The sequence below is a fragment of the Conger conger genome, chromosome 5 (assembly GCF_963514075.1).
Source record: "Conger conger chromosome 5, fConCon1.1, whole genome shotgun sequence".
NCBI lineage: Eukaryota > Metazoa > Chordata > Actinopteri > Anguilliformes > Congridae > Conger > Conger conger.
The window spans coordinates 56,935,919-56,959,064 of NC_083764.1; the positions used below are offsets into that span (position 1 = coordinate 56,935,919).

Below are 23,146 nucleotides of genomic sequence, written 5' to 3' on the forward strand. Positions count from 1 at the left end.
CCAGCGGCTGTATCGACGAGAACGGGGCGGAGGGGGAGATGGTGGGGGGGGGGGGGCGTCTGAGCCCCCTCCCTGTGGTCAGCCCACTTGAAGACGGGCCTGGGAAATGCCATCCCGATACGGGCCACTTTGACCTCCTCAGATGGAAGCACAGATCTGAGCAGCCGGAGATCAACTGGGCCCGCTTTTCATGTGCTGCACTCCCTGTGGTTTCCCTGCGTACATTTCATCCACTGTGTGTGTGTGTGTGTGTGTGTGTGTGTGTGTGAGTGTGAGTGTGAGCGTGTGTTCCATACATGCTCGTGTGGCTTTATGTACCTCACATTAGGGAGTATTCCTGTGTATAAACGCATGCAGGTGTGAAGAACATACGAGAGCAGGTTCTCAGCATTTCAAGATTTACTCCTCATGTCGGAGGCCCGTGTAATTTCACCGTTTTCCACGGCGTCGCGAGCGAATGCGTAAACGCGCGGCGTGTTATCGGGGGAGGGTATCGATCCGCTCGGGGCCGGCGGGGACGGGAGGAGCGTGTGTGCGGAGAGGAGAGGAGAGGAGAGGACCGGGGCGGCGTGCATAATGTGACTGAAAGGCAGTTAAAGTGCCGGTGACCTTTTCAGCAGAGATTAGATTGCCTGCCAAGACCGGTTAGAAGGACTGGGAGCAGCTGATCAGGGAGGTGTGGGGGAGAGCATCAGAGAGACACTGTCCTCAACCAGGGGGTGTCAGGCTGAGGGAGGAGGGGGTGTGGGTGAAGGGTGGAGAATGGAGAATGTGCTGAAGTCCCGGTGTTAAAGATGGAATGTTCTTAACTGAACATTCTAATGCTGATGATGTCACAATCACTACTAGCAACGGAGTTCCAGAATACCCACTTAGAATATTGAAAAATAAACATTCCAAAGAACCTACTCTGAAACAGACTGCTTTGAATCCCCTAGCTAACCCTCATAATTGAAGTCATTTGGTGGGGATGTGGTGGTGTTTGATTCAGCAGGATGTTTAATAACGTCTCGTATTGAACCAAGGTAAGAAGGAAACTCGTCACGTGGCAGTTTAGTGGGGTAAAGCTCTCCTTTAAGTTAATTTCCTGCTGGATGTCAGCCCCCCCCCCCCCCCCCCTCCCACGTGACGGTCTCCCCGTTGTTAGATTGAGGACAGCCCAGACGCCGGATCGGTTTGAAAACATGGCGTCCGCCCGCTTAACCAGGTCGGACACACGCTGAACCCAGTGCCTCTGAGTGGGATAATTGCGTTGTCAAGTGTTCAGCGACCTGGCAGGTGTGTGCTGGTCAGCCCATCGACTGGCCGGACGGACATCAGGGCAGTGACCCCCCCCCCCCCACCACGCGCCCAACCACCCCCCCCCCCCCCCCAATCCATACCGTGATCAATTGATTAAATTAAGAGTGATTTTCTTTCCGCTCACAGCCTACCGCGTTCCCCTCCGCCATTAGCGGTCAGGAGAAGCTATTCATTGCTCTCCTCCTCTCCTCCGTTTCCCCCTCTCCTGCCCCTTCGGCTCATTTGCAGTTTATCGCTTATTTCACCCGCCCCGGGGCGGTGACGGATGGCCCCCGGCCCCCCGGCCCTTCCCGTGTCCCTCTGTGGCCGGCCCGCTGTTGATTTCCACTCCGCACTCCGGGCCTGATTTCCAGGCCTCAGCTCTTTGCTAGCGATTTTCGCGGGTCACGGGGTGCGCTGGTAGAGATTTTTCTTGTGGTGTTGGGTAGAAAAGGCCTTAAAAAATGGGCTGGACTGGCAGTGGAAATAAATATTCCTTGTCTCTGTTCTCAGGAACCTGTTTGGAAAAGGCTTGATGCATTGCGGTGCCTCGTTTTAAATGTTATGTCTGTTTGCGTAACTGTGCACCATGGGAAGTGTAGTTCATTACCATTTCAAAATAGCTCTAAATCCCCAGACTAGAACTACATTTTGCTTAGTATCCTCATTAGCTAGGCAAGTAAGGGTTATTGTTACTGCCTATAGGTAACTCTTGTTCTGTATACGTATGCATGAATCACCACTGGCGCTGCGGGGATCACTAGCTGAACTCCCAAATCCTCAAAGCGAGAGATTATTCCGGGCGCGGTTATTCCAGTATCCAGCGTGCTGTAGCTACGCTAATAAGGGAACGTCGCACCGTGGTTAATGCTACAAGCTGTGACAGCCTCTCGACTCCCATCCCGCCTCCGCAGACCACTGAGCCTCCCTCCCGCAGCAGCTGGCTTCAGAAATCTGCTGATTTAATCTGGAGATTTTTATGTTAGCGTTTGGCTAATCTGGGGTCTTATCGCTTTGAATCTCGTTTTTATTCGTTAGATCTCGCTTTTGTTTGTTTACAATCCTTTTAGCAATTACATTTTGTGGGGTTTATATGTATTAGTTTTTTTTTCTTTTTTTTGGAATTGTATTTTGCTATTTTCTTTTCCAAAATATTACTATAACTCTAGTAATCTGCAACCTAAACTGCTCCACAGAAAATTTATGAAACATTTTCCGTGATCAGTTGTACTCAAATAATAATAGTCCAAAAAATGACGATTATTATTTATCGTAATATTATCATTACTAACATTGTCCAGCTGGCCCTTCATACCCTTCCTTCGTACGGCAGTCGGTTCAGAAACTCTAAAGCTTCCTAAACGCTTCGAGCATCTGGGACTCTCTCCAAAGGTCAGACGCAGCGCGGTGAACAGTAGCGTTTTCGTGAACAGCGCTCGGAGTGCGCCCCCCCCCCCCCCCGCCCCGGTTCTGATTGAGACGTTTTAACCCGGCCCCACGCCTGAGTGAGTCTGGGCTGCGGGGCCCCTGACGGGCGGCCCCGGGCCCCGCAGACGGGGCCCTGACAGGCAGGCTGTTTGCTCAGGCTCCCCGGCGGGGCGACGGAGCCCCGTCTGACGCCCAGCTGTTTGGTGTCAGAGCCGCCGCGCCCCACACAGCGCTGATTTATGTGGGCCCCCGCCATCCCTCCCATCCCGCCGTCGCCCGCGCACGCTCCGGGCAGCCGCCGGGACCGAATAAAACCTTAAAGGTCCCTTTTATTTGATCACTAAAAGCCATCGGTGCATTGTAAAAGCGCTTAGCGTTTGTGGCGCATTTTATCCACCTTTTTTGTTCCGCGGCTGGAATCCCGTAATGGCGGGATGGCTGCTGCTGGGAAGGAAGGAGCGTCTGTGCTGATCAGGGCACGCTGCCACTCACACACAGCTCTGTCTCCCTCATCCGTGTGATACCTGTCCATTTCAATAAGTTCTCTTAGTCTGGTCGTCAGACAGACACACTCACGCACCCCGCTCTCTCCTGTGTTGTGCATTTCCATTCCGAGAGGTTTCGTAGTCTCGCATGCACGAACACACACATACACACACGCACACGATCCTGACCTGTATTATGCCTCTATGTTCTGATAATTCTCACAAGCGCATTCTCACTACACATTGTTCTCTCACTCACACACACACACACACACAAACAAACACTGCTGTATTCTACCTGTCCATTCCAATAAATCACCCCCCATCATGCTCACCCACATGCACACTCGCTCAGACACACAGACACACACACACTCACAGACACGCACACACTCACACACACGCACACAGACACACACACAGACACACACATACACACTCGCTCAGACACACATACACACTCACAGACAGACACACACACACTCACACACACACTCACAGACACACACACACACACACACTCACAGACACTCACAGACACTCACAGACACACACAGACACACACAGACACACACACACACACTCACAGACACACACACTCACACAAACACACACAGCTCTCTCTCTCCGGCCTGTACTCTGCTTGTCCGGCTTGACACCCTGTGACACGGGCGCGCTCTGTTGACACGGGGCTGTTACCGCGGACACGGCGGCCCTCCCTGGCGCGCGGCTGAGCGGCGGGGGCAGTGTGTCTGTCCCTCAGACGGGCCGGGCCCGTAAGCGAAGCTGAAAGGCGCACTCACAGCGGAGGGGAGTTTGTCTCCCCGGTCATCACCGGCCTGATAGAGGTGCCACTCACCGGCCCGGCTGGGATTGCCTGTCACCGCCGCGGCCTTCCCGCGAACTGACACCGCCTGGAACCCATCCATTACCGCCGTCACCGCGACAACCCCCCCCCCCCCTCCCCAGGCCCCTCCCTGCCCGGGACGGCTCCGGACTCCACTCCCGGACCCGCCCAATCAGGGCTCGGTCTGGCGTCCTCACTTCGGAGGCTTGTTTACAGCTGTCCGTCACCGCCGGCGGTGTGTGATGCGTGCGCTGATGGCTCTTTCCAGGTGCCCTGCACGTCCGTGACGGTGCTTTGACGTCAGTCACGAAGCGCGATGGAAAAGCAGTCACATCCCCACTGACGTAACCCCGTGTGAAGGGTCTCTCTGCACTGACTGACAGAACTGCCACCAGTACCTAGTCACACGGCATATTGGTTTCTCTTTGCGCTGATAGTGGCTTCAACCATCTACATCACTGCTTCCAAATCCTGTTCCTGGAGTACCATCCTGTAAGTGTTCCATTTCAACACCTGACTATTACAGCAGAAAAGCTGTTGAAAAGGTTTTTTTTATGGTTGGAGTGGAAACTCACAGGATGGTAGATCTCCAGGAACTTGGTTGGGCATCCCCGCTCCAGCTGTTGAATGAGGTGTGCTTTGTTAGGGTTTGAGTGAAAACCTACAGGATGGTAGATCTCCAGGAACTTGGTTGGGCAGCCCTGCTCTAGCTGATGAATGAGGTGTGCTTTGTTAGGGTTTGAGTGAAAACCTACAGCACGGTAGATCTCCAGGAACAGGGTTGCTTGCTGCTGATGTACATCCTGCAGTGAAGTGTTTAACAAGATAGGCTGTGTCAAAGAGGATGATCTTTTGAGTGGTGAAACCTACATTGGTTCCGTGTTTAATATCAGTGTGGTTATTTTAGTTTTGTTTGGAGATTGTGACGCTCACCTACTCCTTTCCCCTCTCAGGAACGGGTTTCGCCACCTGCAGCACCAAGGAGAGCCACGACAGCGATGCTGACCTGGACGTCGATGGGGACGACACCCTGGAGTACGGCAAAGCACAGTATCCTTTCCTTGCACCCTTTGACCTTTGATCCTTGACCCTTTACATTGGCTTCAGTGGCCAGTGACCCAATGCCCTGTCACCACTGTGAAAGAGAGAATTGGTGAAAGGGCATTGTGTTATTATGGTTTAAGCATGTAGCAGTGCCTATGAAAGATGGTGCCTACTATATAAGACAACCAAATGGCTTGTGCTTAGCAATACACACGTATGGTTAGGGTTAGGGTTTTTTTATTATAAATATATGTTTTATATTATTTTTGTTGGGACATTTCCAGAGCTGTGCACAAGCAATGCTTGGCTAAAGGCCCATGTCTTATGGGTGCATGTATGTCAGTGGGAGCAGAGACAGGGAGGCAGTTCCTGGTGTCTGACAGGTCAGAGGTGAAAGTTTTCCTGAGCGTGCGGTCGTAGGTACACCGAGGCGGACATCATCCCCTGCTCCGGAGAGGACCAGGGAGAGGCCCGCGAGAGGGAGGCCCTGCGGGGGGCCGTGTTAAAGTAGGTCCCCCTCCAGACCCCCCCAAATTACACCTCATAACCCTCACCCTCCCAAAAGTACTCCTCAACCCTCACCCTCCCCAAATTACTCCTCAACCCTCACCCTATCCCAAATTACTCATAACCCTCACCCTTCCCCCAAATTACTCCTCATAACCCTCACCCTCTCCAAAGTACTCCTCATAACCCCCACCCTTCCCCATATTACTCATAACCCTCACCCTATCCCAAATTACTCCTCATAACCCTCACCCTCCCCCAATTACTCCTCATAACCCTCACCCTCCCCAAATTACTCCTCAACCCTCACCCTATCCCAAAGTACTCCTCATAGCCCTCATCTTCTTTCATGGTTACTCCTACAGAAGAGTAAGGGATGGTTACTCAAGGTTACTCAAACCTGCTGTTTTTGTCTTACAGTGGCGGGACTCCCTCCAACAGGATAACGGCAGAATTTTCCAAATGGGCCAGTGATGGTGAGTACAAGAGACTCGTCTAGATTCTAGATAGGTTGATTCCCCGATGAGGAATTATGCTGATGTTAAAATACAAAACCATCTATCAGTGTCAGTGTCTTATCAGGTGCAAAATAGGAGAATGCCAATTTTTTTGTTTCTTTTTTTATTTTTTGATAGCAAGAAAGTATGTAAATGTAAGGAATGCCTACTAAACCTGGTGTGCGTGCATATGGGCATGCATAAAATATAATTTTTCTTTCATTTCTTTATTCCTTCCACTCTTGTTTTATGAGATGGATGCCATAAAAGTGTTTCATTTCATTTTTCTCTATCATTTACTTTCAGTGTTGAGGTGGGTTTGTTTGCACCGTTTGATGGTGTTGACTTTTTTGAGGAAGTGTTGAGGAAGGAAGGCTGAGAAGTTGGTCCCTGATCATTTCCCCCCCTCCCTCTCCTTACTCCCTCTCTCTCACTCCCTTCCTCCCTCTCTCTCTCACTCCCTCTCTCTCCTCCTCCTCTCCTCCCTCTCTCTCTCTGTGCAGAGATGCCCTCCACGAGTAATGGGGAGAGCAGTCTGCAGGACGCCAGTGCCAGTTCCTCCAGCTCCGCACAGAGGACCTGTAAAAACAGCGACATCGAGAAGTGAGTAGTGACCTTCTGCACACACACACACACACACACACACACACACACACACACCTATGGAGACCTGTACACACACACACACACACACACACACACACACTCACATATACACGCACAGAGGACCTGTAAGAAACAGCAACATGAGAAGCGAGCAGTGACCTTCTGCACAACACAGACACACATGCACTTATATACACACAGACATTTATACTACAAATACACACACTGGTGCACTCATGCAAAAATACGCACACACGCATGCACCCACACGTGCACACATGAACACGCACGCACACAGAGAATGGATTCAGGTGTGTGCTAAAACCCCCCCACGCAAAACCATACATATGTGAACCTACATGCGCGCACACACACACACACACACAGACTCGAGTGCGATGTTCAGACTAATGAACACAGCGTGGAAGCATCAGAAACATCAGAGCACACTCCGAACAGCCGTACGCGTGGAGGGCGCGGCAGAGCTGGAGAAAGCGTGCGCGTGTCCCATCCCGCACCCCCGCCACACGCTTCCCCGCCGCGCTGTTATTGGCAGGTGCTGAACGGAAGCCGGCCGGGTCATAAATTATGCATCCTGTGTAGTCTGTCCTCTCTCTTCTCGGGCTTTCAGAGGAAGCATACTTCATCCCCGGGTTTGATCACTGGGACGTTCTGCTGGTATCGATCCCGAGCAGTGCTCTGTCTCGCTGACACCCGGGGAGAGCAGTACAGGAATCTTAACACCCCCGCCCCCCTCTTTTTAGGTGTTACACCCCCCCCCCTCCCTCCCTGTGCATTCTGGGTTAGCCACCATTGCATCTTCAATCTCCCTCTCACAACTATTGCAGCATTTCACGTTATGTTGTACGTTTACAGGCCGAGAGCTACTAGCAGGTGTGATCCCGATGGCTCGGCATCGACTCCGCTTACCGGCGAAAACAATTTTTATTTCTTTTACGAGTCACTTTATGTGACTCGGCCTGTAGCGTAGTGGTTAAGGTAACTGACTGGGATACACAAGGTCGGTGGTTCTAATCCCGGTGTCGCCACAATACGATCCGCACAGCCGTTGGGCCCTTGAGCAAGGCCCTTAACCCTGCATTGCTCCAGGAGAGGATTGTCTCCTGCTTAGTCTAATCAACTGTACGTCGCTCTGGATAAGAGCGTCTGCCAAATGCCAATAATGTAATGTAATGTAGCTACAGTACATATGGAACCCAGGCCAGAAATAAATAGAAAACAGATGAAGTATATGCTTTTCTGCCCTCGGTCGTTGGTCAGGGCTGCTCAACCCTTTTCCTGGAGATCTACTTAACAAAGCACACCGCAAACAACTCTCTTTGAGCTTCTAATTAGTAGAATCAGATGTGCCAAATTAGGGTTGAAGGTAAATGGTGATTGCTGCATACTCTAGTTTGTAATGACTTGGTGCAGTAGGTACTCTGTAGTGTGTAATGACTTGGTGCAGTAGGTACTCTAGTTTGTAATGACTTGGTGCAGTAGGTACTCTGTAGTGTGTAATGACTTGGTGCAGTAGGTACTCTGTAGTGTGTAATGATTGGTGCAGTAGATACTCTGTAGTGTGTAATGACTTGGTGCAGTAGGTACTCTGTAGTGTGTAATGACTCGGTGCAGTAGGTACTCTGTAGTGTGTAATGACTTGGTGCAGTAGGTACTCTGTAGTGTGTAATGACTCGGTGCAGTAGGTACTCTGTAGTGTGTAATGACTTGGTGCAGTAGGTACTCTGTAGTGTGTAATGACTTGGTGCAGTAGGTACTCTGCAGTGTGTGGGTGAATGTGGAGTGTGGATGGGCTGAACAGCCTGTTCTTTGTGCTCTGTGTCTCGGCGCAGCCCAGCCCGCGTTAGCGTCACGCTGCACAGGAAGTGTTTGCCAGTTTGGCGAGAGCTGCCTGCCCGTCGCCGGGGGGAACGGGCCCCTCCCTCAGAGCGGTCTCCCGGCAGCCGGCAGCGGCGGATAACATTTGAATAACCTGAGCGAGTTAAAGGGCAGCCCCCTCATTCCCCCGGCCCCCCGCGCTCATCCATATTCGCTGACAAGCGCGCGCCCAAAACAATTTCCAGAGGGGGCGCTGGAGCACGCCCCCGCGGCCCGCCGAATGGGTAATTGGGGTCGGAGCACGGCGACCCGGGCGAGGACAGGGGCCAAATGTGTTGTTTGGTCGGTTACCGCGGCGAGTCTGCCACAGCCACCGCTCTCCTCCCCCATTCCGGCTCAGTTTCCTCTCCCATCTCCAACAGGTCACAGGTCAGCGACTGCGTTCCGCCGCCCCCGCCCGGCGGCCATTACGGCTCCGTTTATCCTCAGGCCTCTAACCTGGCAGCACCCAGCGCTGACCGAACACACGTCCACAGTCTCACCACATACGCTATGCAGAGCCACGCGCTAAACGAGAGGCCGTAAACAAGGGCCCCGCGATAAGCCATTAGCCCTTTTTGTTGCGCGATTTCCATTTCCCGCCGACCGTCTCCAGATAAACCCTTTTCCTCGATTGATTTTCATTCAGGCTCCATTCTCCCTCCTCAGCTGGGGAAATGAAGGGAGATGGTGGCGTATTGTACACCTGTGAAACAGTATCGCGCACTTCAAAGCATTTACTGTGTAAAAGGACCACAGCCGTTTAAAGCCCCCAATCAGGCCACCCCCCCCCCCATCCCCCCTCTGACCCTGGGGAGCATCATTTAAATGAATCAATGGCACCTTCTGCACAATTAGTGAGGCACATATTAAATAGCAGTGGGGTGAGGGGTGGGATGTGAGCTGGACAGCCTGAGACTTATTGATTCGCCGTGAGCGCACTGTGTGCCCAGCGTGTGTGAGGGGCTTGCAGGGGGTTAAAAAGTGTGTGTGTGTTTGTGTGAGAGAGGGACAGAGAAAGTGTTAGTTTGTGAGTCTGTTGAGAAAGAGAGATTGTGTGTTGAAGATGAGTGTGTGTGTGTGTGTGTGTGTGTGTGTGAGCGTGCCTACGTGTGTCTGTCGGTGCTTTGTGTGTGTTGTCTAAGTGTGTGTGTGAGTGCGAATGTCTGTTTGCTGTAGACGAGTGTGTGCGTGCGTGTGTATGTGTACGTGCATGTTTGTGTGTGTATTGTGGATGAGTGTGTGTGTGCGTGCATCTGTCTGTGTGCCTGCATGTATGCGTGTGTTGTAGATGAGATGCAGTGTGTGTTGTAGATGAGATGCAGTGTGTGTTTTAGATAAAATGCAGTGTTGTAGATAAACTGCAGTGTGTGTTGTAGATGAGCTGCAGTGTGTGTTGTAGATGAGATGCAGTGTGTGTTGAAGATAAGATGCAGTGTGTGTTGTAGATAAAATGCAGTGTGTTGAGGTTATCTGCAGTGTGTGTTGTAGATGAGATGCAGTGTGTGTTGTAGATAAGCTGCAGTGTGTGTTGTAGATAAGCTCCAGTGTGTGTTGTAGATAAGATGCAGTGTGTGTTGTAGATAAGCTGCAGTGTGTGGTAGATAAGATGCAGTGTGTTGTAGATAAGATGCAGTGTGTTGTAGATAAGATGCAGTGTGTGTTGTAGATGAGATGCAGTGTGTTGTAGATGAGATGCAGTGTGTGTTGTAGATGAGATGCAGTGTGTGTTGTAGATAAACTGCAGTGTGTTGTAGATAAGCTGCAGTGTGTTGTAGATAAGATGCAGTGTGTTGTAGATCAGATGCAGTGTGTGTTGTAGATAAGATGCAGTGTGTGTTGTAGATAAGATGCAGTGTGTGTTGTAGATAAGCTGCAGTGTGTGTTGTAGATAAGCTGCAGTGTGTTGTAGATCAGATGCAGTGTGTGTTGTAGATAAGATGCAGTGTGTGTTGTAGATAAGATGCAGTGTGTGTTGTAGATAAGCTGCAGTGTGTGTTGTAGATAAGCTGCAGTGTGTGTTGTAGATAAGCTGCAGTGTGTTGTAGATAAGCTGCAGTGTGTTGTAGATAAGCTGCAGTGTGTTGTAGATAAGATGCAGTGTGTGTTGTAGATAAGCTGCAGTGTGTGTTGAACACCGTTTCCTCCGCTGGAGCCTGTCAGCTCAGATTGATTCATCTCCCCCTCCACGCGGAGCCGCTCCGGGCTGCCGGGGGGGCTGTAAGTGTTTTAGCCTGCGGGGGCATGACTCACCGGCTCTGATAGAGAGGAAACAAAGGCGCGCGGGGCTCCCGGTCGGCCATATTACAGCCGGCCCAGACGTGACACACCGCGCCTTTATTTAATATCTGTCCTGATTCCACTGCCGGCCCCTCTGTCTCAGGCAGCCTGGCCCTCTGTCTCAGGCAGCCCGCCCCGCGTCAGCCCCGGTTTGGCCGTCCCGAACGCGACCCGCCCCGACATTTCAATTATGTATGGGAGGGTTAAATAAATGCGTGATGACACGGACGCGTGATGACATCATTAATCAGATTTGGGTTGATTTATGGCGTCGCGCTTGCGGGTGCATCTTTTTTTAGGAGGGGGCATTAATCGTCCCGGGGCTGCCCGGGTGCCCGTGTGTACCTGTTAGAGGTGTCTGTTGTGTTTTTGTTTGTCTTAATAGAGAAATATTCGCGGAATACACTCCCGTGTTGTGGCGGACAAAAATCTGTTTCATTTAGCCTGTCAGAACCACAGCGGAGTTTTAAGATACTGTTGACAGTCCACAGCCATATTGAAAACGGCAAAACCGTAAATTATTCAAGTTGGTTTAAAAAAGCTGCTAACTGAGACATTTCTCATGCTTTTCCTATTTTGCTGGGCTGGTGTGCTTAATTTTCGAAAGTTAGTGGGTATGGTAAAGTTTGTTTTTCAAATGTGTGAAAGCCTTTCTTAAAACCCTCAGGGTGATAAATAAATATTCTTGATGCTTTGAAAATTGTTTGCCTTCCTCAGAAGCTGCAGGGAGTCAGTGAAGTGTGTGTGTGTGTGTGTGTGTGTGTGTGTGTGTGTGTGTATGTGTATGTGTATCCATGTGTGTGTGATGGTGTGTGTGTGTGTGTGCATGTGGTATTTATGTGTGTGATAGTGTGTAATAGTTTGTCTGTGTGTGCGTGTATGTGTATGTGTGTGTATGTTTGTGTATGTGTGCTGTGTGTATGTATGTGTATGTGTGTGAGATATGAAATAGTGTGCGTGTGGTATGTGTATGTATGTGAGTGTGCGTGTGGTGTGTACGTATGTATGTATGTATGTATGTGTGTGTGTGGTATGTATATGTATATGTATGTGTGTGTGGTGTGTGTTGTTTATGTGTATGTTTGTGAGTGTGCGTGTGATGTGTGTGAGTGCGTGTTGTGTGGGTGTGTATGTATATGTATGTATGTGTGTGTGTGCACGTGTGGTGTGTGTGTGTGTATGTTTCTGAGTGTGATAGTGAGTGTGCTTGTGTAATAGTGAGTGTGCTTTTTGTGATAGTGTGTGTGGTGTGTATGATTGTGTGTGTGTGTGTGTGTGTGTGTGTGTGTGTGTGTGTGTGTGTGTGAGAGTGTGTGCGCGTGTGGTGTGTGTATGTTTCTGAGTGAGTGTGCTTGTGTGATAGTGGGTGTGCTTGTGTGATAGTGTGTGTGGTGTGTATGATTGTGTGTGTGTGTGTGTGTGTGTGTGTGAGAGTGTGTGTGCGCGTGTGGTGTGTGTATGTTTCTGAGTGTGTGCTAGTGAGTGTGCTTGTGTGATAGTGAGTGTGGTGTGTATGATTGTGTGTGTGTGTGTGTGTGTGTGTGTGTGTGTGTGTGTGTGTGTGTGTGTGTTTGTGAGAGTGTGTGTGCGCGTGTGGTGTGTGTATGTTTCTGAGTGTGTGCTAGTGAGTGTGCTTGTGTGATAGTGTGTGTGGTGTGTATGATTGTGTGTGTGTGTGCGTGCGTGTGGTGTGTGTGTGTGTGTGTGCGTGCGCGCGCGCGCGGTATCCCAGGTGTCTAATGATCTCCAGGTCCTGGGCTCGTTCTCCGGGCCGGCTCTTTCCACACAAGATAAATGAGACTTCCCCTGCCAGCTGTGCGATCGCCGCTAAATTCCGCGCTCGGCTCGGAAAAAACGGCCGAGATTTCGATGTAGCTCAGCGAATAATTGAATCTGTCCTCAATTTCTAAATGATGAATCTCAACCTCCCTCCCCTCCTCCCTCGCTTTCTCTCCCCATCGCTCCATCTCTCCGAAACCACTGTGAAAGATGGGCCGCTTTTATCTCGAGCTGTATCTACCCCGGCGTCTCAGTCTTCTTCCTGCCCTCCTGCGGGGCTCTGTCTTCATTAGGGGCTGCCGGCAGCTTTTGTGCTGTGACTGAAGGAAGTGGCCGCGCAAACTGTAGTCCTCTCTCACGCGCGCACCGACCGAGTGGCTCTGGCAGTACTGACATCTCACCACTAGAGGGCCCTGCTCTGTAGCCTGTATGTTTAAGTCTCGGTAAAATAATATAAGCTAGTCATGGAGTTGGTGAGACTAATCTAACGTAAGCATAATTATACTCTGTGCTGTTTACGTTTAGCAATGTCTGGCATCTTCTTTAAAGGCTCTTTGAGCCACAATTTTATTTAAAAAATGTAATTCAGCATTACTTTTTTCTTATTACACGTTTTTGTCGGGTTAAATGGTGTTTCCTAAAGCAGCTGTTAATCTGTATCCCTGCAGAACTGCACCTGAACAGGTTCCAGAACTAGCAGGTTTAGCGCCTGGCGGTTCAGCGGGAAAACGTTTAGCTAGCACGGGTTTAGCTAGCGCGGGTTTAGCTAGCGCAGTTTAGTAGATGCAGTTTTAGTGAACACAGGTTTAGCGCCTGGCGGTTCAGCGGACACGCATTTAGCGAATGCGGGTTTAGTACATACAGTTTTAGCGGATGCGGTTTTAGCAGACACGGGTTAGTTGATGCTGTTTTAGCGGACACGGTTTTCGCGGGTTTAGCCTCCGGAGCCTGCAGAGTGGGAGCAGAAAGGCTGATCACAGACCCCTCGCTCAGAGAGGAGTGGGGAACAGGGCCGGACCGCAGATTAAGATAAGCGGCTGACGGAGACCGGTTGGCGGGAGGAGGCAGCGCAGCGGCAGATTAGCATCACATCTTCACGCGGCGCTGAGGCCGCCACTTTGTTTCACCGTATCGGATCCCGGAGCCGTCGGAGACCAACGTGCCCACAGAGCGTGTCTGATTTCAGTCCTCCTTAAAAGAAGTCCGTGTTTGGACAGTAGAGCGTAGCTCTTGCCCCGGGAGGATGACTGCCGTTAATAGAGCGAACGGTAAATCCCCGGGGATTTTGGGCCCTCTCGAGGCCTGCGGCAGGGACACGATGGGAGATTTTTATCCATTTATTTATTCTGAAAATCTGCATTAAATTAGTCTCAAGTACTTGAATCTCAATGCTCCCGGTGCTGTTGAGGAGAAGGTACGCAGAGTCGATTCACTGTCCTGTAAGGGTTCTTACCCCCCTCAGTGTAGAGTCTAGTCTAAAGAGGGCGAACTATGAGGTTGTTGACCATTCAACCCAAGCGCGGTTCTCGAGCCTCTGACTGCCATAGTCACAACACAGTCATCGTTGGCCCACTCTTGTCAACGCCGAGTCTCAGTTCAGACGAGGAGGCATCCAGGGCCAGTGAGATCACCTCATCTCCTCCTCCCGCTTGAGCGCACTAACAAAACAGCGCCCGTAAACCTGGTTACCTGCTACCCCCGATCGGCGTAAACGAAAGCCCCCCAGTCCTTTTATTGGGCTCGGAAATTAGATTACAGTCGGAGTGCGGTTCGCTATAAATCCCAGGGCCATGAATATTCATCAAGAAAGAGCAGGAGAAGAGGGAGAGCGACTTTTTGTTTATAGGAAAAGTTTACTTATTGCTGCTGCCAGTCCGGAGGTCCGCCGTGATTTATGTACCCCGTAAAGTTCGGCAACTTCCCGCCGCCGAGTGCAGAAACCGGCGTAGCCGCGGCTTTATCAGCTAGCATGCTAATCAGGCCTAAATGGTTTTTTACAAGCTCCTCGCAAATAAGGCAAGATATAAAAGGATTATAGACACGGCGCTGATTGAACCGGGGGGGGGGGGGGGTCCTTCTCTCTCATTGGCCAAGGACTCGGCCCCGGCGTCTCTGCCTTTGTGATGGCACGGCGCGTGCACGTCAACCGCTAAAGATTTCCACCCCCGGTGTCCTCCCGTAAAGAGGAGGTGTAGCCGAGATGGGGAGGGATGAAAGGCTTATCCTCCCATCTCCGCCCCAATCGGTTTCATTTGCGCTTTTTTCCATTTTAAAAACAACTTCTGGACCCGAAGGGGAATCGCCCGTTAATAACCTGGGTCCCCTGGGAATCGGGGGTGGTGAGTGCTCATCGTAGGTTTGTAAATGACCCAGGAGCGGTTGCTGAAGGAGGTGTGTTGTAGTGGAGCTGATGGGGTTTGGCGAGGTCTTGAGTACATTGGCTAATGTAGAGCTTTCTAACAGAATCTTTGGCAATGTACACGTAACAAATATCTGAGCCAGTTTTGAAAACAGCAGCCTCTCAGATTGTATACAGGGAAGTCTTTTCAAATCCAAATGGTAAACAAGGCAGATTCACACTGAATTATGCCATTGGAAGCCACTGAGGAAAGTCCCATTGTCTGAGACTCCACAGTTGCCTTTCATTCGGTGGAGAGGTTTAAGAGGTGTGTGATGTATGAGTCTGGGACAGTAGTGGAGTGTGTGTGTTTACCACGCCTCCATGATCAGGCTCTGCAGTTAGGTGACAGGTGTATTGTCAGTCTCGACCATACACAAAAGAAACTCAAAAAAACCCCACCCTTCTAAGACATCCTTCAGTCGCGCGTTGACAAATGGCTCCCTCCCTCACACGCGCACAGTCACGCAATGGTTCCGGGATGCAGTAATTACACCGTGGAGATGTTAATGGATTCCATCACACACAGGACCCCACTGTCCACACAGGACCGTCCCCTCTCATAATTAATTTTTTTTCTACCTCCCCCCCCACCGCCCTCTCCATGGAATACTTTATGTAATTATTTTTTCTAATTAATGTCCCTTAACTAATGCTGCTCCCTGAGAAATTACGGCTTCGATGCCAGTGTGTCCCGGGACGGGTGGCGTGGGTTAAACGTAAGGGCACGTATTGGTTTTCGGAGGGGTGGGCCGGTGGCGTATTAAAGGCGACGCGGAACCCACCGTCGTCCGTCACGTTGATGAAAGCGATTGATTGTATTCGGCCTGCCGCGGTCCTGGACCCCTAATAAAACGCGCGGGGCGCTTTAGCGATTCGCCCCGCGTCGTCGTCGGGGGCTACGGCTGTTTGCGCGTCTGCCCCGGAGGCCCGGCGACCTGACATTTGTCCCGGTGGCCTCTGGGAAGGCTCTGCCATTTTGCGTCGAAGCTTCTGGGGGGGGAGCCTTGCATCCGCGGAGGGGACGCAGGACCGGTCTTGGCAAAATGCTGCCGTCGGTTAATTTGTCTTCCGCCGTCTCCTTGGAGAAGGCTGACTGTAACGGTACTCTTCTCCAGTTTCGGGTGTCCGCCGATTGGCCGGTTGCCGGCTGTGGCCGTCCCGGTCAGGGATCCCGCCGGCTTCCCCGTCGCGGCGCGCGGGCGGGTAGTAAAACGCTAGCGCGCGGAACGGCGTGGCGGCTAATCAGAGCGCGGCGGTGCGATGGCGGATCAATAGGGGACCGTAGATCAGGGCTCCATCTGGCTGGAAAATCACCCGATCACCATAAGCATCTCACCAGCTGCTTGTCGGACAATCGATAGCAGGGGTATTGATTTAGTTATTGCAAGTTCATATGCTGGAGACAGTGTTAAATATACATTTACTAGCCGGGGGCATTAATCAGGGAAAATTTAGTAAGGGGCTGGAGACAGCTGTTATTCCAGGGTCAGAGAGAGGCCTTGGCAGGACTGAGTATAGAGCGCTTACAGTACTGAGCTGTGCTCACAACTCATCTCTACTGGACACACTGCTTACTGAGTCAGCCTCTACTGAACACACTCCGCTTACAGTACTGAGCTGTGCTCACAACTCATCTCTACTGGACACACTGCTTACTGAGTCAGCCTCTACTGAACACACTCCGCTTACAGTACTGAGCTGTGCTCACAACTCATCTCTACTGAACACACTGCTTACTGAGTCAGTCTCTACTGAACACTCTGCGCTTACAGTACTGAGCTGTGCTCACAACTCATCTCTACTGAACACCCTGCTTACTGAGTCAGTCTCTACTGAACACTCTGCGCTTACAGTACATACTCAACAGTGCTCACAACGCATCTCTACTGAACACTCCTTATGGAAATGGTCGACTGAGCACTTTTTAGAGAGCCAGGCTCCACTGATCACATTTTACAGAGACAGTCTACTGAGCACTTCTTACAGAGCCAATCTTCTAAACCCACATCATGCTGACACAAAGACCGCAGTGCCATACGTAAATGTTCTTGTCACACTCCATGATCGTACAGAGCCAATCTGCTGAAAACGTATGTCATCAAATCCCACCTGTACCCTCTGATGAATGAACAGAACTGCAGTTTTAGGAGAGGATTTTTAATAAGATGTCACTAACCTGGCTCTGGTCCCGGCAGGATCACGGAGGACTCGACGGCGACCACTCTAGAAGCACTAAAGGCCCGCATCCGGGAGCTAGAGAAGCAGATCCTCAGGGGGGACCGATACAAGTGTCTAATCTGCATGGTAAGAACCTCCTTTCCTCCCCGACCGTGTGTTACACTGAGTGTGTGTGTGTCTTTCTGGCCATGCCTGCACGTCTGTCTGTCTCTCTCCGCGGTACTAGAGCCGGAACGGCCGCCGTTGGGGCGTAAATGCAAAACCGTCGAAAGCCTTCAGAGAAGGCGAGTGGTGCTGATGACTGTTGATCTTCAGATGTCTGCAGCACGAGTCTGTGTGCAGACTGTGAGATTTCACACTTTAATTCCTCTCACAGCCTGTAGTAGCCACTCGTTCGCATTGCCTTTCATCATGACAGCATGCTACAGCCGAGAGCCGCGTTTAGTGTATCTTATCCCGAACGTCTAAAACCGCCATCGTCTGAAGTCAAACTCGAAGCCCTGCTGAGGAGTGAAGAACAAAAGTTTTCTCTTTCAACTGTTTGTGTGAGCGAAAATTCCCTCCACTCCAGCTTTGAACCAAATTACACTTCACTTCAAATGTGGAGTAAGTAGGACTGCTGTCAGACAGCATGCAGACATGAAGACCCCACGTTTGTGTGGCTGTGTTTTCTGAGCTGGCAGTGGAATTCTCGTTCAGGCACACGAGAGAGACAGAGAGACAGACGGTGTGTGAACGAGTAAAGGATGCGCTGTCCAAACCTTAAGACACGGCTCAGTCATCTTTCCCAGTCACTCTTGGCTCGATCCCTGAGACCTCAGGACCTGGATTTCTGAGGTGTATGAGAGTAGAGTTACTTATTTCTGCCTTAGAATAGTTTCTGAAGTCCCCAGCTGAAGTTGACAGCGGCCATAACTGGTCTTTCATCCTCTTTCCGCCATGCCCACACCCTTCTCTTTCCCCTTTGGGTCTGTCTCTAGTCGTGAATGATTGAAAGTTCACTTCGATAAATTGTCTGTCTGAATGCCAACAAAGGGCAGGCTCTACTGGCTCTTCCCCCCAGATGTCATTGAACTGCATTGGACTGGTCTCCCCTTCAACATAAATAACACTGCATGAGAAATACCACGCAGTAAGCTTGCGTCTTTCTCCTGAAACCTTCAGAAGCAGGTTTTTACTGAATGAATCCCGTCTGCTCAGCTGACTGTGGTCATCAGTGGATCTCTACCACCTCCTGGTGGTCCTACGAAGTATTGCGAGCATCTCGATTTCGTCTCAGATCCAGGGATTAATAGGATTGTTCCTCCAGCGCGACCACATGCGAGATGGCCGAGTTTCCAACAGAACTGCAGAGAAGACGTTTCCTCACTGTGATTACAGGGTGATTATTCACCATTGACAATTTGAAGGAACATGTGAACGTCGAAAGAAGCAGAACAGAATCCGTTTGGAAAGGAGAAGAATACACAGCAGGAACAGTTAACCCATAGTTACTTGGTAACCAGTTGCGACCCAGGTTACCCATAGCGACCCGTGTTGCCTATAGCGACCCGTGTTAGCCCATAGCGACCCGTGTTAGCCCATAGCGACCCGGTTACCTATAGCGACCCGTGTTAGCCCATAGCGACCCGTGTTAGCCATAGCCACCCGGTTACCTATAGCGACCCGTATTAGCCCATAGCGACCCGTGTTACCCACAGCGACCCGGCTCTCAACATGTGCCTGTGCGTGTGCCCGTGTCTCCTGTGCGTGCGTGCGTGCGTGGTACGTTGTGTGTCTGCTTCACGCCGCCACATTCTTGTGCTCAGTGCCGCTCTCGAATTCCTTCCAGAGGAAGCGTTTCCAAACAGGGGCTGAAGACAAGAATCTGGGTCCGGCTGGGCCGGAGCGGCGGGAGAGCCCAAAGCCCCTCCCGCTCAGCATTTACTGTTTGTATAGAGGCTACGTAGTGGGCTGCGGCGGGGGCACGCGGACACTCCCGTCCCGGAGGGTAAGGCTCTCTGTGCTGCCGTGCCGTGCCGTGCCGTGGGTGACTGGCTGCTGGCTGGCTGTGGCTTCCGCGCTCGTGCTGGTCCTGCTTCTCTCTGTGGCCCCCGTCGGGGCCGTCCCGTCCCGTCCCGTGTCGTGACCGTGTTGGTGACCGTGACCGTGACGTGTTGGCATGCGTTTGGGGGGGGGGCGGGAGGCGGGGGGAGGGTGGCTCTCGTGTGGCATCGAATCAACAACGTCTGTTTTTGTTCCCTTTTCCTCTCTCTCTTTGTCTCTCTCTTTCTTCTTCTGTCTTTCTCTGGTTCTGCCTGTGACAGGAGTCCTACACCATGCCCCTAGCCTCCATCCAGTGCTGGCACGTTCACTGTGAGGAATGCTGGCTGCGGACTCTGGTAAGAGCGCCATCCCTCCGGATGTTTAGCGTAAGGCAGCCACGCCACTTATGAACTGAGGTGGAAAGTCCTGGGGTCAGAAAGTAAACTGGCATGTTTTTCTTCCACATTTGGACATTTCATTTCACAAATTGGTTCTACCTCCTGCCATGACGCAAATTTGAATCTGCTATACTAAACTATATAGTGTTTCATATATATCTCATCCAAATTCATCCAAATTCTGATACATTAGTTTAATGGTATGTGTGTCAGGGTGGGGCTTCTGAGGTCAGTGCTTTTTGGCCAGGCAGAGGTGAGGTAAGTGAAAGAGATCCCTGTAGAGCTGTACTTGGGTCAGTGTCCCCTAACCCTCCACCAGGCCCCTCACACAGCCAAACACTTAATAGATTCCCCCAAGTGCTGCCACCTCTCTGACTCGTGCTACCCCCCAAATACTCCCTCTGTCCCTCCCTGTGTCCCAGTTACTCAGCTACCCCCCCCCCCTCCCCCTCAAGGGAGAGAGCGTGCGTTATTGGCCGTCGTGCCCTGCTAGTACACGAGGAAGCAATTAATAAGAAAACGCTCATCTGTTTCCCAGTCCCGGACCTTACACGCCACATATTAAATAAGCTCCCTTTTTTTTATTTTAATCACAAAAGCCTCCTGTTTGAGACGGGAGGGGCGGGGGGCGGGGGGGGGGGAGCGGCGTAGCCGCGCGCTAATGGAGCCATTATAACATCGCCCGAAGACAGCAATAAAGACGCTCGACGGGGCTCCCTGCGTCTTGATCAAAGTAAATGCGCGTAATCTGGTTACCGCCGGGCCGCTCTTACCAGTTTAATAGAGCGGGGCCACAGCGACTGGCGCACGATGTGAGGAAACGGCGCTTATTAAAATCAGGTGACCCCCTTTGTTTTACACAGGGGGAGAGGTCCGTCACTCTTTAAGTGTGTGTTTTTTGGGGTGGGGGTACCAGCGTGTAGGCTGTGCGGGGGCGTGCGGACGTGGAGGAGGGTCGGAGCGGAGCAGCGCTGTTTGGACCAAAATGGCCGCCCGGTTTCAAGAGTCGTTAAGGTCTAATGAGTGATGAATGGCGGTTGAAAGCATAGGTCGATTTTTTGGTTTTTTGGTTTGGTTTTTCTTTGCTGCGCAAAATATTTTTCTCAGGGGGGACCTGAGATATGAACTTGCAATAACAAGCGTTTTTAGTCTGGTAGTAAGACTTGAGAAAACAATTCTCGAGTGGACAATATTGCTTGTTTTCAGTTATTTTCCATTACTGTTTGCTTGACAAGTTGAAATGTTCTTATTCCACTGGCCAATCTTAAAATGAGTCGACTGTCTTGCCTCACAGGAAATATGTTTTATTTCTTATTTAACAAATAAGTGAAATAAATAAGATTTTAAGTTTCACTATATTAATATACTAATATTTGTTGAGATTGACTGACTTGTTTTTTTAGTGTTAGCAGTGGCTACCGTTTGTTGTTTTTGCAGTTTGTTTTTTTTAAACGCTTTCGTCCGTAATTAAGATGGAAGACTTTACGCTGAAAGATGCCGAAGCCAAGAGGCTTGCGGAATATACTGCCCTATGAAATGTGCATGTAGGCTATCGATCTGTTTTTGCAGTATGGTGCTCACATGCCCTCTGAAAGAGTAAGTTATAATTTTTCATTGTCGTTTGGTGTCTTGCACCTACGCTGACAAAATCAATAGAGGAGCCTTCAGAAATATTTCATGTTTTTTATGTGTTCGGTGACGTCAGGGTTACTTGGGTCAGAGTTGACTACATAAAATATCTAAGGCCGTAGGTAACCTGCGCTTGCAGTGAGACGTGTGGACAATTTACACCGCAAAAGCCGATATCGCCAAAAAGGCGAGAAGATCGCAATAGGCGCAAACATTAACTCAAAACAAGCAAATAATTGGCCGGTTTCAGACGCAGATTAAGCCTAGTCCTGGACTAAATTCTGCCTGAATGGAGATGCTCCGTTTTGGTCCAGGAGTAAGCAGACTGGCTGCATCTGTGAAACTGGCCCATTGTATTCTCGAGAGGAAAAATAATAGAGTAAAACGCTTGTTAGGACTTGTTAATTTTTTGCAGCGTAGTGGTAAAACAGGCCTTTAATATCAGGCATTTACGAACAGCAGGCTCTCCCTGGCTACTGGCGCTTGATCCAGATGTTTTTACAGGGTGTCCCAATCCGGCGTGACTAATCCCCGCCGCGGCCTCGGCTGCACACGGTGTTCAGAGCACCTCAGCGCTACGCTACGCTACGGGAGGCGTTGCTCTTCAGCCAGTGTTTCAGCCCACCCTTCTCCTCCGATGGGAGGGCAGACGAAGAAACCGTTTCAAAATTAGTAATTTGCCCAGACTTGGCAGGGCGAGCAGACCGGGCGTCCCAGACTTTCCGGAGCGCGTGGGCGTCTCGGCCTAGCCGCTTGGCGTCTGGGTGTGAGGCCGGGGGCGAGCGGGTCGGAGCCGGCGCTGTTTGCAGACAGGTGTCGGAGCTTGTAGGGAGCAGGATTCATGCACCTCTTCAGCCCCCCACCCCCACCACCCAAACCTGGCCTCTTCACACAGGCTGGGTCAAACACCGGCTCCCTCATCCGTCACCCGTACGCTGTTAACCCAGCACCGAAACTCCCCCCGCGCCCCTCACACACACCCCCGCGCCCTGCCGGAGGGGCCGAGGTCGGCAGGGTTATAGTAGCGAGTGGACTCGCTCTGCTGGCTCTGAATACCCCGCACTGTCTGGGTACAGTGCGTTGGTGTGTCTGATCCTGTGCAGAGGTCGTGGGGTCACCACTGCTCTGGAGGTCATGGGGGCTGCGGCCAGAGGGGGGCGTGATCCTCACCTCTGCCCAGCCTCCAGTCCTAACCCACCAGCCTCAGTCTTCATTGAAAATGTTATTTAGTCTGGGACTAGACTTAAGTCTGTGTCTGTGAAACTGGCCCTTTAAAATGGTGTTTTTGCTTCAGTGCTAGGCAGATGGGACTTTTAAGAATTCAAGTATCTGGTCAGTGTGTAGTGTCTGCACCGTGCCAGGGTACTCACTCATAACCACCTCGACTCAGTGCTTGTGGCCACAGCGCCCCCCGGTGGCTGGCAGACCCCTCCCCGCTCCAGCGCAGTCGGTGTGGCGGGTTGGTGGACCACACAGGCCCCGGCAGGCTGCTCCGGTCTTTAATCCCGGCGGAGCTTTACTGTCGGGGGGAGGGATGCAATCACCAGCAGCAGACTCCTGGAACAGGATGAGGGTTCCGCTCACACCGGGGGCCTTCGATGCCTATTAGGCGTCCTGAGCGTGCCTGCTTCAGCGTTTCCACGTCGAATGCCCGATTTAGCTTTAACGAGCTCCCTGCTGCATGGCTACAGGTGTCTACCGGTTTTTACTGCTGTTCGTCTGCACTTTCAGACCATGGGTGTGTTCGGGTGGTGGAATTTTCCAGAACATCTTTTAGATTTGTGACACTGTGGCTCAGAGCTGGAGACCACCTCCAGTTAATGTGTCCTCTGACCCTGTGTATTTATCAGGAACTTTTCCCTGGTTGGTTATTCAGTAACTTT

General features: G+C 51.2%; 1 protein-coding gene across 7 annotated transcripts in view; it reads left to right on the plus strand.

Annotated features, from left to right (window-relative positions):
• The window catches only part of rnf220a (ring finger protein 220a), a 156,490-nt gene that overhangs the window by 131,026 nt on the left and 2,318 nt on the right, over positions 1–23,146 (plus strand). For 4 of the 7 annotated variants that reach the window (XM_061243750.1, XM_061243752.1, XM_061243754.1 and 1 more), the window contains 6 exons: positions 4,995–5,091; positions 5,506–5,592; positions 6,013–6,068; positions 6,593–6,692; positions 17,229–17,337; positions 19,518–19,592. In XM_061243750.1, the coding sequence (XP_061099734.1) occupies positions 4,995–5,091; positions 5,506–5,592; positions 6,013–6,068; positions 6,593–6,692; positions 17,229–17,337; positions 19,518–19,592 (524 nt within the window). Of the gene's footprint in view, positions 1–4,994; positions 5,092–5,502; positions 5,593–6,012; positions 6,069–6,592; positions 6,693–17,228; positions 17,338–19,517; positions 19,593–23,146 lie in introns of all 7 variants that reach the window. The other 3 variants (XM_061243749.1, XM_061243751.1, XM_061243753.1) reach the window with 1 other exon arrangement.